Genomic DNA, 15,462 nt, shown 5'->3' with positions numbered 1-15,462 from the left:
GTTGCCGGTTGATCTGAGACCGAGACTGACCGGTTTGATGGGGCACCTTTTCTGCTTCCCGCATGACCATCACCTAGTACCACTGCTGCTGCTGCTGCTGCTGCTACTGCTGCTGCTACTGCTACTACTACTGCTACTGCTACAAGCAGTGTTATTGGGTGTCAAACGTAAACCGGGGTCACGAGGACAGAGCAGTGTTCAAGCCACACACACTCACACCCCAAAACACACACACTCACTTTCGGTAAGAAAAGGACCGTGTCCTGTTTGACCTCGTTCTTGTTCACGGCGTGTTGCCGTGCTCCCGGGACCTGAGTCACTGACGCACTGCAATCGACAGATCCCGTTCCTCAGCCAACAGGCATATATAGGAACGTATGGTCCGACTCGTCTTCTTTTCGATTCCTTTCTCTTCACCAGCATCAAACCAAACAGACTGAAGAATACAAAGCATTGAAGATCATCAGCCTCGGATCTCGTATAGAAGACTCAGTAAAATCACAAAGATGAAGCTCGCTCTTCTCTCCGCTTTCACCATCTTGGGACTCGCCGCTGCTCAAAAGTGAGTATCCTCATCTAGCCACCTCGTCCGCCCCTTTCCCCTTCCCCACCCTTCACATGTACTGCCCGCTGTCCGTACAGACACGTTAGAAAGCTGATCTACGTGTCGGCCATCCAGCATCCCCGCTTGTGTTCTCTCTTGTTCGACCACCGCTGCCGCTGCTGCTGGTTGTTCCTCCTTGTGAGTGTGGTGAGCCTCCATTCGTCGGCCGCATCCTTGCTGAACATATCGTGAATCTCCTTCTCACCACCTTCCCCCTTCTGGTCTGGCCGCGCCTCGCACGCAATGTATTTGTTGCTCGATGTCATCGGCATTTCTCTGCCCGGTACCTTTCGCCTCGCAATCCTTCCCTCCATACAGCGCTGATGCTGCCTGTGTCTGCGGTTCGGCCAACTTCCAGAACTCTGCTGGGGCCTGTATCCTTGCGTGAGTATACACAGGCCCCAAGCCCCATTGCGATGCATAGTACGCCAGATAAGCTGACTCGTTGTTTCTGCCTTTCCTTTCTTACAAACACTTGTAACGTTATACCTCTGTCTTACGTCAACCAATTGTAACGTTCCCATCCAACCCTACTGCCTTGCCGTAAACCTTACCACTCATTCACTCATCCCAAAAAAACTCCGTTCGACCCACCCTGCTTGTTCGCTCCCGCGCCACAGCAACTGTACCACCGCGGATCAACAGACTGCTACTGCCCTTCAACAGGCTCTCTGTGCTGGCGCGTCCGTCTCTCCCTCTGGTTCCGTGACCGCCACCATCGCCCAAGGTACTTCATCCGTCTCCATCGACAGCTCTTCGCTCAGCTCTCTCACTGCCGCCGTCTCCACTTCGTCCGGCGTCGTCTCTTCTCTCTCGGCCAGTGCCAGTTCCGCCGCTGCGGCTTCATCCAGCGCTCCCGCTTCCTCCTCGGCCGGATCAGCTTCCGCTTCGGGCTCCGCTTCTCGCTCCGGCGCAGCGGCCTCGCTCACTTCAGCTGCGGCCAGTGCGACTTCCGCTGCGGCTACCTCGGCAAGAGCATCCGGTGCTGGACTCAAGCTCGACGCTGGTTTCAAGAGCCTTTTGGGCACCGCTTTGGCCTTGGCTGGTGTCGCCGCCGGTGCCGCTGCAGTCCTCTAAGTAGGCTACAAGTTCTGTCTTCCGTGTCTTGTGAAGCCAAGGCAGATAGGACTGGTGAAAAAAAAAAAACACCTCGTTTGCCCCGTTCGCTTGTTCCCTTCTCGCTGTCGTAAATTTGTATGTAGGGTTTGGAGATGATGTTCATATGAATGTATATATATGCATCAGCAGCCGAACGATTTATCGACCATGTCCTCGTGTACAAATCAGGCGTCACTGATGTTTCGTGATGGTGACCCCGTCCATATAGTCTCGGGACTCTGTTCAGGCGTAAAGACATGGAGCGTGAAATGGCAACGAGTATACGTGCAGCAGACCAGTCGTGAAGTGACAAGCTAAGAATTTACAACGGATAACTCAAGTCATCGAGTAAGTTCACTGAAGAAATCTACACTCTGTCAAACCGTGGCTATGGCAAGTAATCGTGCTTTGCCATCGTGTGGGTGTGGGATGACGGGACCGTGTTGCCTGTAGCTCCCTACAAGCGAGCCTTCGAAGAGACCACACAGGCTTTGATCGCTGCAGGGCATGAGGGTCAGTCGGACCGGTGAATATCGTAACGTTACAGACACAGATGCTCCGGGTTGTCATCCGCTTACAGTCATCGATCGGAAGCCTTACAGGACGGCCGAGGGGACAAAGATACGGGTAGATCTCTTATCATAGTTAACTTATCTCGATTTTGTTTAGTATGTAGCTAGTCACCGATACAGTACGACACATTGATTGGTCAGGTCGCCATATACAACGCCGACGGTAGCGTGAGTCTATCATAACCGTACTGTATGAGTACTGTACAGTAAGATGTGGATGAGCTCACTCCATCACACGTCGCCGTCGATCGCCGGATCGCCCCAGTACGATAAGTTATCAAGAAGGAGCTCGCGCTGAGCGGAGAACCACGACTCGGTTTCACGCCCCAGCCCGAAGAAATGTCGGCACACGAGTCATACGAGCTGTGTTTCTGCCCGAACGCAATTCACGAAATCGGCGCTGGATATCATTGGAGTGCCATGCCACTCGGACCCAGACCGGTACGGGTCGACCTGTGGACGCCATCAAACTTCAGCGCTCCTGCTTCAGCATGTGCTCCCCAGAGACATGATGCGGCCATGTATGCCGGTCGTACGAGTTTCTGCAACAGGTTGGACTGCACTGCGTTTGTGTTCCCTGTCGCTCGAGTCGATCCGAAGCTGGATATCAAGGAATCAAGGGACGAATCTTTCTCAGTGAAGCGGAGGATTGTACGTCTTTGAGAGGAGGCAATCTCTCTTGCGGTTGATGACGGAAGCTGAAGCGACTCGCAGGTGATCCTGAATTCCTATGTGGTGCGCCGTGTACTTTATAGGTCATAGGCAAGCGGTACGAGGAAGAAGCGGTCATGAAGTGAGCAGGAAGATCAACTTAGCAAGCAGTAAGCCAGGTACCGCTAGAGACAGGATGACGGAAATGGTCGACACAGCCATCATGAAGTACAGAGCCACCGATTGATGGCCCCCAACGTCGTCTGAAGGAGTTCGCTGTAGGGGTATCGGCATTAGGATTGATGTGTGGGTAAGCAATAATACAGAAGATGAAGTGTTCGAGGTGAGGGGTATCCAGATGTGAACTTGTGGCATCGCACGCATGACTTGAGCCTGACTGTCGTACATCGATTGCGGGGCAGGTAGAAAGTACCGTATGCGGTATGCCATCTCTAGCTTGTCCAGCCTCCTTAATTGTTGGTAGACCTCTGTAATCGCGTCGACGGCTCAAAGTCATCATGCTTGCACATTCGTGAAATGACCCTTTCTTGTCTTGGAAAGAGCAAGCCGACGGCCACGTGACTCGTTACTCGAGCACTCGAACGAGAAGGACCATCGACCATCGGTTGGTGGCTATATTGGGCGGTTTGGGCTGAAAAGCGAGAATTAAAGATCATCGTCAGTGGGGTGCAGACGTTCGACGCTAGGGTTTATCACTGACAGATTCCAAGAACGTCAAATGGAATCCGATCGTTGATGCCAGCGTTCCCGCTCAGAAGCGAGCTAGTGAAACCAGTCTGGACGCCATTCCTTATCGTACTTGATCTTCTTGGGTTCGAAGGCAGCGATGAACTGGATGGGCGAATCGACGGGTGAGCTCTTCCCTCTGATCGGGCGCTTTATCCTTTGGATATTCCCTGTCACCAGCGGAATGTTCGCCGGATCCATGCAGGTCCGCAACTCACCTCCATTCCCGCTTCGCCCACACCCCCACCTTCCGCCCCACCTGCTGGTCCCGCAAACATATCGCCTTCCGCAAACGTCCCCGTCAGGCTCCATCCTTGCATCCTCCTTATCAACGCGCATACAAAGGTGCAGCTCCCCTTCCCCATATTATCATGGATCAACAACGGGTAATTCCTCCTATCCAGAATCACTCTCAACAATCCCTCCAACCGCTCTTTCCCTTCGGGAGTATAGAGATCCGTCTCTTTACTGAGATCGAACCGGCACAAATTCAACTGGTGCGTCTCTACATAGGTGAGCGAGTCTTGACGGTAGGGATCGGTGCCTTCGAGGTAGATGATACCCTTGAGATGGAGTCGGGAGAGGAAGGTGTGGTTCTTGGGATTCGGGTGACCGGATCGATAAATCCCGGGAACGACGAGGGAGAAGTTGATGGGCGGCACTACGACCGATGGTTTAGAGGGTGTAGAGATCGGCATGGTGGGTTGTGTCGATCGTGTCTGACCCAGTGCAATGGGTGCGATGCATCAAACAATGACAAGAAAGAGAGAAAGAGCAGTTGACCGGTCGTTGCAGATTGTCTCATGAAAAAGACTGCTACGTCATCACTTTTGGTACCGTGCCTGATTGAACGGACGCTTTCGACAACGCGTCTGAGCCAACACCCAACTTTTCCGACAACATTTACCTAGTCTTCTCTCCACCTCTTTCGTTCTACCGCCCTAATCGCCAGACTGGAAGGAGGCGTTGCCGCATTGGCCAAGCACCATGGACCTCGACATCTCAGATCTGGACGCTCAGATCGCCGCGCTCCAGGCTGCAAAGGCTGCAAAAGTCGCAAGAGCCGAAGCGGCTCGACGCGCGTTGGAGAAAGAACAGGCCAAAGTGTTGGTCGGCTCGACACCGACGAAAGCGACGTTGAGAGGTGAGTGTCGGAGTGAGGTCTCCACACATTGATTCTTTCACTGGCTGACTTCGCGCATGCTTCAGAAAAAGCGAAGAATGAAGCTATCCTTCCGTCCCGTCCTGCTCAACCAGAATTCGCTAGTTCGACATCGACACCGAAATGCAGACACCTCGAACCCAAACCCGTCCCGCAAGCTCTTCCCTCGATACCAAACACGAAGCCTTCCTCCCTCTCATCCTCCCTCGCCGCCCTTCGACGTTCCGCTTCGTCGTCATCCAAATCCCAAGTACCTCAAATCCCTCCCAATCGATCGGCGAGTCTGGCAGAACGGATAAAAACAACTTCGCCGTCCATACCAACCCCAATCGTTGCGGAATCCACCTCTCAAGCAAACGCTCGTGCAACTACCTCATCCAAGATCGAGGACGACGGGGAAAGCGACCAGAAAGACGAGAAGGCGCTGAGGGACGAGGAGACGTTGACAATTGTTGAAAAGCTCAAACTTGGTCCTAAGGAATTCGGACTGGACCCGGAAGGAGAACAGGAATGGAGGGATGTTGAGCCCAATTCCGGTATCAGATTATCGTGAGTGTCCAACCAGCAGATCGGATATGCTACCGATATCAATTTGAGATCTAATGACAAATCATTAGGAAGCGTATCCTCCCTCATGCACATCTACAAGACCATCTTTCTGGTCGATACTATCTCCCACCCTCACAGCTCTACTCCGTTATTCGTCTCTCGAGAGACGGGGCGACTTACGACGTCCCAGTGGACGGAGACTGGATCACCATTGCGGTGGTGGCCCATCGAGGAGAAGTGAAGATCAGCGGTACGAAAGACGCCAGTATCGAAAGCGACGATGATGAAGACGACGATGACGAGACACTCCGAGAAGTTGCTGCGACAATATCCACCAGCGCAGCCGAACCTAACGGAGGACATAAAGGAAAAGGTAATGGAAAGGAAAAGAAGGGGAAAGGGAAAGTGCGGCAAAGAGCTCCACGGAAATACATTAATATGACACTGTGTTCTTTACCACCTCGAAATCGGACACTTGGGAAGACCGGCTCAACAGGCGATGCTCTCCTACATCTACTACTTTTCGAAGCGGATGCGGTGGTCCGAGAGGAAGAGAACGAAGATGGCGAAGTGAAGCGATCTTATCGTGGAGGCTCAGGGGGTGCTTACGAGAAATGGTGTAATCTGAACGAAGGGAGTGTAGTGGCGATACTAAATCCGCGAGTCTGGAGGAATCTCAGAGTGAGCAGCGAACGACCGCCTCTGTTGCAGTGACCATAGCTGATAAATGAGAGTAGGCGGGTGGGAACGGTCCCCATCCTTTGGAGTTTCCTTTGGGATTGAATCCCAACTCGGCGGACTCGATCGCTCTGATAGGCCAAGCAAGGGACTTGGGATGCTGCTCGGCTATACAGAAGGATGGCAATCGATGCAAAACATGGGTCGATCTGTGAGCTGCTCTCGCACCGACTCCTGAGAGATCGTGATCAGCTGATAGTGGTATGTAGACGTCAAGGTCCAGTCTGCGAGTACCACGTCCATGCGGCGATCCAGCGCGGGAAAGGTGGTCGAGCAGAGTTTACGGCGAGGTGAGTGCGGTTGCGCTCGACTCACACGAGGACTATGACGATTGACATCTCGCTCAGTACTGCCTCTTTCGCACTGAGTTCCCGACCCGCAAATGGCGCAGCCAATGGAAAACTGGGCTACGACCCGAAACGGAAGACTGGTCTCTTACCTTCATCTGGTCCACAAGCTGCTCCTCGAGGAATCAGTAACGGAGGGGGAGGAGCGACCTACGTCATTGGCCGAGGAGTGATCAATACCGGTTCAGCGTCTCTGGGAGGATTGAAAGGGTTCGGAAACGAACACCTTTCTGAGAAACTGGGGAGACATAGAGCAGGAAAGAGGAAGAGACAGTTGGAGGAGAAAGAGGCTGAAAGAGCTCTGGAGAGGCTATTGGAAGCGGATGGAGGAAGTACTGGTGGAAAGTACTTGGCGATGGTAGAGAAAGATAAGGTGAAGGGGAGAGCTGAGCTGGCGAAAGTGAAGAATAAGGGCTTGACGGATGGGGAGGAAATGGTAGTCGAAGGTCAGATGCAGGGAGAAGAGAAGAAAAGACCGTTCAATGCTTTGGCAATTAGGAGAATTGGATTCGATCCGACCGCCCGAGCTGGACAGAGAGATGGCGAAGATACACAAAGGAGAGTGAGTGCAGACCGTCTCTCTTCCGGATACCGATGCGGTCGTGGTATCGCGAAAGCGCTACACGTCACGTCACGTCACATAGGGTTGATCGACTTATTCATTTAAGACCATTGCTGATACTCCTTCTTACAGCTCGAAGCCATCTCAGCCTTGAGAGGTCAAAGTCCGGGATGTAGATTGGAGAGGTTATCGAAGAAACTAGAGGAGGAGAAACAGGCTCAGGCGACGTCGAAGAAGGTGAAAGTGACATTGTCTTTGGCTGGACCTGGGAATCTTGAGGAGGAAGACGAGGAAGGGATGATCGATCTTGATTGATAGATCGCACTTATGTGTTGTTGTTTTTCTTTCAATTGCCATACACAGCATTGTCATCAATATCCATACATCGACATGTGTTGCAATTGCAAGACAGTGTAAGATGATCCAAGTATAATCGTTAAGATACATGATGTAGCAGCGCAGCTTGTGTCCCTAATGTATATTACGTGCGCACTATCCAAATCCATCAAAGTGTCGTGACCAGGTATCTTCACTTGAGCTCAGGTATATACCTTCACCTCCCTCTCTATCCCTGATACCCACCCTGATTCTCCGCTTTGTACAAACTCGATCTTCTCTCCAATCGGTCGTTCAACGATTCTTGGCCGCTGTTCGACCTGGGCATCGGAGCCAGATTATCCTGCCATGGCTCTAGACAGCTGACGGGGACCACTCCTCGATTGTGGGATTGATCTTCACAGAGCGACCAGCCGTCATCGTATGCCGTGTGAAGGTACAACTGCTGTCCTGGAATAATGGCTGTTCCACCAATTGAACAAGCTAGTGAGTGCTCGGGTCATTTGTATGGGGAAATGCAATTCAACTCACCGAGTTCGTCTTCCAACGATCGAACAAATCCAACTTTGACTCTGACCATCGAACCATCCCTCAAGCCACTCGGACCGACCGCACCAGTACCTGCGGCAGCAGCTACCACCGTCGGTGCTTCCTCAGGCGGAGGCACAACAGTCGCTTGATATTGCGGGTATTGCTGACCTTGTGGTTGTTGCTGAGGGGGATACTGTGCATGTTGTTGAGGTGGATATGAGTTGTAATCGACCGGCGGAACGTTCTGGTAGCCGCCGGCAGCATAGGATGCCTGAGGTTGACGGCGTTCCATATAAGATTGAGGAGCTTGAGATTCAGGTGCCGCAGCGTAAACGGTATCATTAGTGAGATATGGGACGGTGGCGGCGGGACCGCTGTTGTTGTACGGATCGGACATTGCGAACGATTGCGAAGGAGGTTCGTACTAAGCAGAAACGACATTTAGTCAATGACATCCACCACGAGGAATGCCCCAGTCAACTCACTCGATGTTTCTCATATGACTCTTCTTCCAACCCAGTTGCCGGCCAATCGAACATCGAACTCCGATCCGCGGTCCTCCTCGCACGATTCCTCTTCCTGATTGTTCGAGTGGCAAGAACTGCGATCAAGATGATTGCGACAACACCTCCAGCGATGATACCGATGAGCTGCACGTCATTCTGAGAGTCAGCTTGTGCGCTCTTCTCGCTTGTTTACCACATCATCATGACACTATATTCACTCACCGCTCCTATGCTCAAGCCTGACCCGCTAATCCCTTTACTCCCCGAACTCGCTGCGGCAGGAGTCGCAGAATGACTGGCTGAGCTGGGAGTGCTAGTGATCGTGGAAGTAACACGGGTGATCGTAGAGGTGGAACGTAGGGTGGAAGCAGAGCTGCTGCTCATCGTGCTCGTCGTGCTTGACCTGATGGCAGACGAGAAAGTGCTAGTGCTAGTGCTGGTAGTGGTCGGTCTGACCAACGGGGTGGTTGAACTGGTTATCGCTGAGGACGTGGAGATAGTCGATGACGAGGAGGAAGATGGGACAGCAGGGGCCGTTGTCGGGACTACCGCAGCCATTGTAGTAGAGACTCGTGTAGCTATCATGTCGATAGAGTAATTCTCAACATCAGCAATGAATCATTGTTCGCGGCCCAAGAGCACACTCACAGGTTTGTGGTGTAGCCGGATTAGGCGTGTTGACCACTGGAGCCGCTGTTGTAGTCCTCGAGAGGACAGGTGCCGGTGTTGTTGGAACGACACTCTCGACCCGTGTGGTGGCCGGCGTTGTTTGCACTCCCGCAGCCACGGAAGGGGTGGTAAACACTGGAGCTGCCATGTTGATCGTATCCTCTTGGTTGTTGGGATTGTTATTTGGTTGTGGGTCTATTCCTGGATCTGGATTTACGCCAGCGCCGCCAACGATGGGATTATACAGACCGTCCATGTTGATGTGAATACGGTAGTAATCAGTCAGTTGTAGAATTCGAGTTTGATTCAAGAGATGATACGAGAAGATCGACACAACAAGGTCAGCACCACTGTCTTGTCCTTTCAAGAGAAGACGATGTAGAGACGAACAGCACTGAATGTGATATGATGTGACGGTTGAGGGAGGTGCGAATCGTGGACAGCACTCACGTTCAATGCCCTGGTATCGGTCAAAGGACACCTTTTTTTTCCGAGGGATGAAAAATTGAAAGGAGCGAGAGAGCAGTCGTGAGTCGCTCTAGTCAAAGGAAGCAGCGGGGTGAAAGTGCTGTTGTTGTTGATGTTGTTGTTTTCGAGAGCAAGAAATGACGGGAAGGGAATGTATGGAGTTGTGTTGTTGTTGTTGTTGTTGTTGTTGTTGTTGTTGACTGACGTAGTTACGACCAGTGAGAGGCGCGTCGTCGAAAGATCTGGTCTGGGGCTGGCTGTGATGCTTCCTCCTTATCTCTCAATTACGCTGGACTATACCAGATATCGATGACAGGCGCAGTAGTATCTCTTCAAGTCGGTGGGAGCTGTGTGGTGGCAATGTGGTCACGGTAGTCGAGGTGCCGAGCGCGTGTTATGAGATGGTATTCGCGTGTTTCGCGATGATTGATAGAATGCTTGAGTGTATCTATAGAAGAAGAAGAAGAAAAAGAGTGTGTGTGATCGCTGGATAACCGTAGCTGAACGTCGCGAGGACAGTGGTAGTGTGATGATCGACGACAATACCCACCAACAGTGATGATGCTGCGATGGATGATGAAACGGGTGACAGATGGTTGCGACAAACAAATCAACACTGCGAGTGACTTTACACGACACATCCCTGACGAGTGAACCTTTTTTACGACATAGATGTTATTTGATCTCTTTTCTTTCTTTTTCACCCTGGAGACGCGACAAACAAGGACCCCTCTTTCCGGCCGCGTATCTCTATGTTCAGTCCATCGCTGTATGCATGAACTCGCTTAGTATCTCCATCGCAGTCGTCTCAGATGCGCGAGTCCCGGCAAATTTGTAGCGACTGATGTACATGCAAGAGCGAGGGGATCGCTCCCTTGCGAGTCGCGTGCCCCTCTTTTGAGCGCACGACGGGATCTGGACTCGGTATGTAAGCCATATAGCTGAAGAAAATCAGCCACATGCATAAAATGCTACAACCCTGATTTGACCCAAGAAGGACTCCACACATCATCATATAGTCTATACATACCATGCTCATCGCCATGCAACCCATCCTACCCACCTCGCTCGCTTACCATCCCATCTACCCATCCCTTTCTCACCTAATCGGACGATGGTCCAAGGATCACTGGGATCTGACGTCCAAGCTTCGAGGAACGTCGTGAGCTGATGAGCAGATCGTCCGAAAGTCAGCTCGTGTTTCCTGTCTTTGAAACATTGACGCTCCAGTTAACATCAGGGGAGAGCATGTTCCTTTTTTCCGTCTCGCACATCGGCTGGTGACTTACCACGTCTGCGCTCCTCAATTCCACGACCACCCAGACCACGGTCTTCCCTCCCACCGGGCAGTATCTTGCCAAAGTATCCACCAGAGGCCGAACCAGGTGTTCGTTGTATATGCAATCCACTGCCAAAACCAGATCATAAACTAACTCTTCCTCCCCATCATGGGCATGATGACTCTGTCCTCTTCCGTGCTGCCGTTTCGTCTCTTCCGACACAGCTATCCAGTCGATTTCCTCCAATCTCACATCCAGTCTGGTCTCCCCATTGCTCTTCGCCGCTTTCTTTTCCTTTTCTTTCCGGTGCAGACTATCGTCTGGAAGTACGGTGTGTCCGGCCGCACCAAGTCCGTTCAATTCGAGGTTCCGCTTGACCAATTTGAGGTTCTCCATCCGATCAGACGCTGTGTAGCTCGCACAGATAGGCGCGAGTAGGATGGCAAGTAAACCTGTTCCAGCTCCCAATTCGAGGATATTCGCTTTCTTGAAGAACTCGGGATTGATGATGGTCGGGGACTGCGGGGGACGATGATGATGTTGTGAGAGAATGAGTCGTGCGAGATGTAAAGAGCTTCGCCAGAGTACGCTACCTGAGTCACAGCACGTCGATCAGCCTCACCATCACGGCCCGCTTGATCTCAGCGAGACGGTCACCCTTTAGACTCGATCATGAGCGACCTACGCACCAGTATCCCCTCCACGACCTTTCAGCATCCCTATGTCCTGCTGTATCCTAACTTCCACACTGTCGACACTCTTGTCTTCGACTTTTCTGCTGTTCTTGTTCTTCCCTCTTCGCCCATGTCCGATAGGAACATCAGTTGAAGTTTTGCCCGATATCGCTTCGCTCGAACCAGAGCCTGTTTCCGGTGTCAGGTCTAGAGATAAGTCGAGGGTGGACGATGTTGAGTCGAGGAATCCCAGGCCACCACTATCAGTTTGATGAGGTCCGATCTCGGGAGAGGTGGAAGCTAGGTTCATGTACAGTTCCAAGATCTGTGACAGTGTCAGTGTCAGTGGACCTGATGACAGGAAAGACTGCGGGACAAGCAAGAACATGAGACAGCATGAGCGTCGTGGACACACCTCTTCATCTGGATCTGTCACTATGACAGAATCTAAGGGGAAGTTGAACAGTCCATTGGGACATTTAGGCACAGCTCGGTCCGGAGAGGAAGAACGAGAAGCTATCTCTGTCATCTTGTGAGAGCCACCTTGATCTGGTGTTTTGGCATCTTGCTATGCTGAGTGGTAGCTCAGCGCAGCGAAGAGGGGGGAGGAGGAGGTGTTGAGTACGTTTGCGCGTACGATATAGACCTCGTCGCACAATTCGATTCCAGCTAGACAGACTCAACGTCTCATCGTCCCAATGTCCAACTCATCGTTGATTGCCGCTGCTCTCGATGTTTGGTTCCGTCGGATTTTTGACATGAAACGTGATCATCATTGACTTCGCTTGAAATAGTAGTACTTCGACCTGCAATGACAACACCTTGCAATTGTCATTCGGACCTACTTCAAACGATTGCGTCTCTTCTCTACCGCTACCGAGTATAGGCTCTCCCTCCGTCACTTCATGAGGGGCACACACGATGCTCCCTCCACCACCCTCGTCTCGTCAAAGCTCCTATGTCTACTCCCTGCCCCGTACTCAGAAAACAGGAGGTGGTCACGCTCGAATCCCCTCATTCCGATCAGCAGCAGGCTCTGTTTTCGGTCTCGATGATCAAGAAGTGCAAGATGAGGAAGAGGAAGATGTCATCGAAGGGAGACAGGGTGGTGCTGACCTTGAGCTGGAGAGGCAAAGAGGCTTGGAAGAGACGTTGGAAAAGTTGGGATTCGGTGAGTTCGTCAAGTCGAAAGCCGATACATGACGAGAAGAGACTGAGCATTGCTGAACAGGCGCATATCATTGGCGATTACTTGTAAGCTTTACTGCACGCCTTACAGTCTTCAGTTTTGTGCTACGCATCCAGAGATTCCGTGCATAAGCTGACCGGGTATCCAGGCGTTGTGCGGTTTTGGCTGGATGAGTGACAATTCGGCTCTACAATGCATAGGTAGGCTAGGAATAGATCTCTGCTACATTACATGCCTTGACAGCTTCGCTGTCTCGAGTCCTCCTTGCACATGCATCTTGGGTCCAGCTTACATCTATGCTCGACCACTTCTCCAGCTGTGATCCTTCCCCGAGTGCAAGTGCATTACGACCTGTCGTCGGAAGTCGTCGGACTGTTGTCTGCATCGACTATGGCTGGGGTGAGTCGGATGTCAAGCAGCACTTCCACGTTCTGCCCTCCACCTGATGAGCCAGTCAATTGAGCGGACGCGCTGATGTTGTATCTCGAATATAGATGATGGTCGGTGCAGTAGGCTGGGGAGTGGTCTCCGATTTGCTAGGACGAGCGTTACCGTTCAATTCGACTCTTTTTCTTACTGCAGTCTTCGGTATCGCGGCGAGTTTCAGTCCGAATTTTGGTGTGTTGTGTTTCTGGATGTTCTGTTTGGGAAGTGCTGTCGGGTAAGTAAGGTCTGCCTAGTGCATAATCGACTGTAGGCTGATTGACCTATTGAAGCGGATCCATGCCAACCGATGGTACCCTGTTTCTCGAAAATCTGCCTCACAGCAAGCAATACCTGCTCACTCTCCTCTCCGTTTTCTTCTCACTTGGTGCTGTCCTATCCTCCGTGGTCAGCCTGATCTTCCTCCCCGGGTCGAGCTGTCGAACGCACCAAGGATGTGATATCGAGGCAAAACAGAACGACGGCTGGCGGAAGGTCATGTTTGTTTTGGGTCTATTCGTGAGCATGAGAATAGTGCTACAACATGGCGTAATGACGCTAATAGGTCTGACTAGAACCTAGCTTGCGCTTTCGCTCGATGGTTCTTGTTCAGATTACAAGAATCTCCTCGATATCTCGTATCTACAGGTCGAGAGCACGAAGCCGTTGTGGTGCTTCAACATATCGCGGACTACAACGACCACACCATAGACATCCAACGCGCAGACGTGCACGTTCCCGAAGGATCACCGGTGAACGAGTCAAAGTCCAGGACACTGTCTCACAGTCCCAGTGGCGAGCGATCACCTTTACCGAGATTATCGGACGAGGCCCCGGAAGGGAACACTCCCGATTCGACCACGCGATATGGTGGCATTGGCCAAGGACCGCCTAGAACGCCCAGATCACATCCGATTAGAACTGGTTCTGCGTTTTATGCACCTTCTACTCCGGGCATATTGGAACGGGATGAGGAGGAAGAAGACAGGTTTGACGAGGCCTTCGCACATCAGCGAGAAGAGGAGAATGGATTATTGTTCGATGCTGGTACGGTCGGAATCGAGCAAGAAGGGAAGAACAAGGTTAATGGTGCGATGAGGTCAGATAGTACAGCGGGAGAACTGGGATGGAAGGGTCAGCCTTCAGGCTGGTGGGATAGCTGGAGAGAACAGATGAGCAAGCTGTTCGTGCCAAAGTGGAGGAGGACGGTGATCCTCATGTGGATCATATGGGGCTCAATGTCCTTTGGTGAGTCCGGAAAATCACAAAGCCACGGCCTTATGCTCATTGCTTGGATGCTGTAGCATATACTATGTTCAGTGTCTGGCTTCCTGCCGTTCTTGAAAGTCGAGCATCTGGAGAAGGGAATGAGGCCATCAAAGAGGCCCTGAACGATTTTGTGCTGTACTCTTGTGAGTCGTGTCGAGCTTCCGCAAGATATGTCGCTGAGCATCCCTATGTCTAGTGGCCGGATGTCCCGGGTCGATCGTGAGTCTCAATTGCGTTGGCAGCTTCGCATCTACAACCTTGATCTTCCTCTCAGATCGGAGCATGGATGATCCAAACCCGACTCGGGCGACGCAAGTCTCTGGCGATCTGTACGATGGCGACAGGTCTATCCACTTTCGCCTTCATCAAGGTGGATGCCAGCTGGGCTGTGGTCGTCAGCTCGATGGTGATCTCAGGAGCAGCTACGGCGATGTATGCGGTTTTGTGTGAGTGAGATCTACGGACAGATGTCCAGCAAGCGCATCGAATGATGACCGTGGACATTCTGTTCTGACAGATGGTATGACGCCGGAAACGTTTGGGACATCAATCAGAGGGACAGCATGTGGGACTTCAGCAGCGTTGGGTCGATTGTGAGTCATCCCACTCAGTACTGACGGAACGAACTGAGCTGATAAAGGTCGTTACACCAGTACTGGTATCATAGCCCCGGTCTCTGCTGGATTCTTATTAGCGTTCTCACCCTCGTTACCAGTCTTTACTTCCGCAGCAATATTCTGCTTGACAGCAGGTTGTAGTCTGGCATTACCATTTGAAAGGGCAGGAGGTAAAATTGGTGGAGGATCGATGCACTAGGGTACAGTATTATGATCATGACGGGAGGCAGTTTAAAATATATCTGAAGGCTATAGATCGATCTTTCGATCGGGACGAATGTGTATCTAGTCAGCATGGTGGGACCTTGATATTGTATGTAATGCCTGGACGATACATTATATCACGACTTGACAAAGGTTCTCTGCTCCAACCGTCGTCCAGCTCCATTCCTGTTTCTAGCAGTGATTTGCCGTACGAGTCCTGTAGTCCAGTACGCTCAGATTGCCACGATGGGTGGCATTGGGGCCAA

At 51.8% G+C, this 15,462-nt stretch overlaps 6 protein-coding genes across 6 annotated transcripts; 3 read left to right on the top strand and 3 right to left on the bottom strand.

Moving 5' to 3' along the window:
- Positions 1-506: 506 nt before the first annotated feature.
- Positions 507-1,681, top strand: IAR55_005659 (uncharacterized protein; the record flags this gene model as incomplete). Its single annotated transcript, XM_066948750.1, has 4 exons — positions 507-562; positions 680-742; positions 923-988; positions 1,225-1,681. The coding sequence occupies 4 exons, from the start codon at positions 507-509 to the stop codon at positions 1,679-1,681; spliced, it is 642 nt and encodes a 213-aa protein (XP_066800523.1).
- A 2,027-nt stretch (positions 1,682-3,708) lies between these two features.
- On the bottom strand, positions 3,709-4,370 carry IAR55_005658 (uncharacterized protein; the record flags this gene model as incomplete). The annotated part of the gene is made up of 2 exons (XM_066948749.1): positions 3,709-3,777; positions 3,891-4,370. The coding sequence occupies 2 exons, from the start codon at positions 4,368-4,370 to the stop codon at positions 3,709-3,711; spliced, it is 549 nt and encodes a 182-aa protein (XP_066800522.1).
- Positions 4,371-4,659: 289 nt separating this feature from the next.
- IAR55_005657 (uncharacterized protein) lies at positions 4,660-7,345 on the top strand (the record flags this gene model as incomplete). The annotated part of the gene is made up of 7 exons (XM_066948748.1): positions 4,660-4,816; positions 4,882-5,383; positions 5,452-6,064; positions 6,121-6,272; positions 6,331-6,411; positions 6,469-7,030; positions 7,163-7,345. 7 exons carry the CDS (start codon positions 4,660-4,662, stop codon positions 7,343-7,345), a joined length of 2,250 nt encoding a protein of 749 aa, XP_066800521.1.
- A 250-nt stretch (positions 7,346-7,595) lies between these two features.
- Positions 7,596-9,328, bottom strand: IAR55_005656 (uncharacterized protein; the record flags this gene model as incomplete). Its single annotated transcript, XM_066948747.1, has 5 exons — positions 7,596-7,828; positions 7,898-8,321; positions 8,383-8,547; positions 8,626-8,981; positions 9,052-9,328. 5 exons carry the CDS (start codon positions 9,326-9,328, stop codon positions 7,596-7,598), a joined length of 1,455 nt encoding a protein of 484 aa, XP_066800520.1.
- Positions 9,329-10,575: 1,247 nt separating this feature from the next.
- Positions 10,576-12,023, bottom strand: IAR55_005655 (uncharacterized protein; the record flags this gene model as incomplete). Its single annotated transcript, XM_066948746.1, has 4 exons — positions 10,576-10,707; positions 10,830-11,413; positions 11,510-11,819; positions 11,910-12,023. The coding sequence occupies 4 exons, from the start codon at positions 12,021-12,023 to the stop codon at positions 10,576-10,578; spliced, it is 1,140 nt and encodes a 379-aa protein (XP_066800519.1).
- A 392-nt stretch (positions 12,024-12,415) lies between these two features.
- On the top strand, positions 12,416-15,191 carry IAR55_005654 (uncharacterized protein; the record flags this gene model as incomplete). Its single annotated transcript, XM_066948745.1, has 12 exons — positions 12,416-12,665; positions 12,726-12,748; positions 12,832-12,883; positions 13,000-13,082; positions 13,178-13,344; positions 13,400-13,625; positions 13,682-14,354; positions 14,411-14,518; positions 14,572-14,594; positions 14,650-14,821; positions 14,893-14,968; positions 15,029-15,191. 12 exons carry the CDS (start codon positions 12,416-12,418, stop codon positions 15,189-15,191), a joined length of 2,016 nt encoding a protein of 671 aa, XP_066800518.1.
- Positions 15,192-15,462: the final 271 nt, after the last annotated feature.

This window comes from Kwoniella newhampshirensis, chromosome 12, assembly GCF_039105145.1.
Source record: "Kwoniella newhampshirensis strain CBS 13917 chromosome 12, whole genome shotgun sequence".
In the NCBI taxonomy this organism is placed as follows: domain Eukaryota; kingdom Fungi; phylum Basidiomycota; class Tremellomycetes; order Tremellales; family Cryptococcaceae; genus Kwoniella; species Kwoniella newhampshirensis.
The sequence above is the reverse complement of the archived record's forward strand: the minus strand, read 5'-3'. Positions and strand labels throughout refer to the sequence as shown.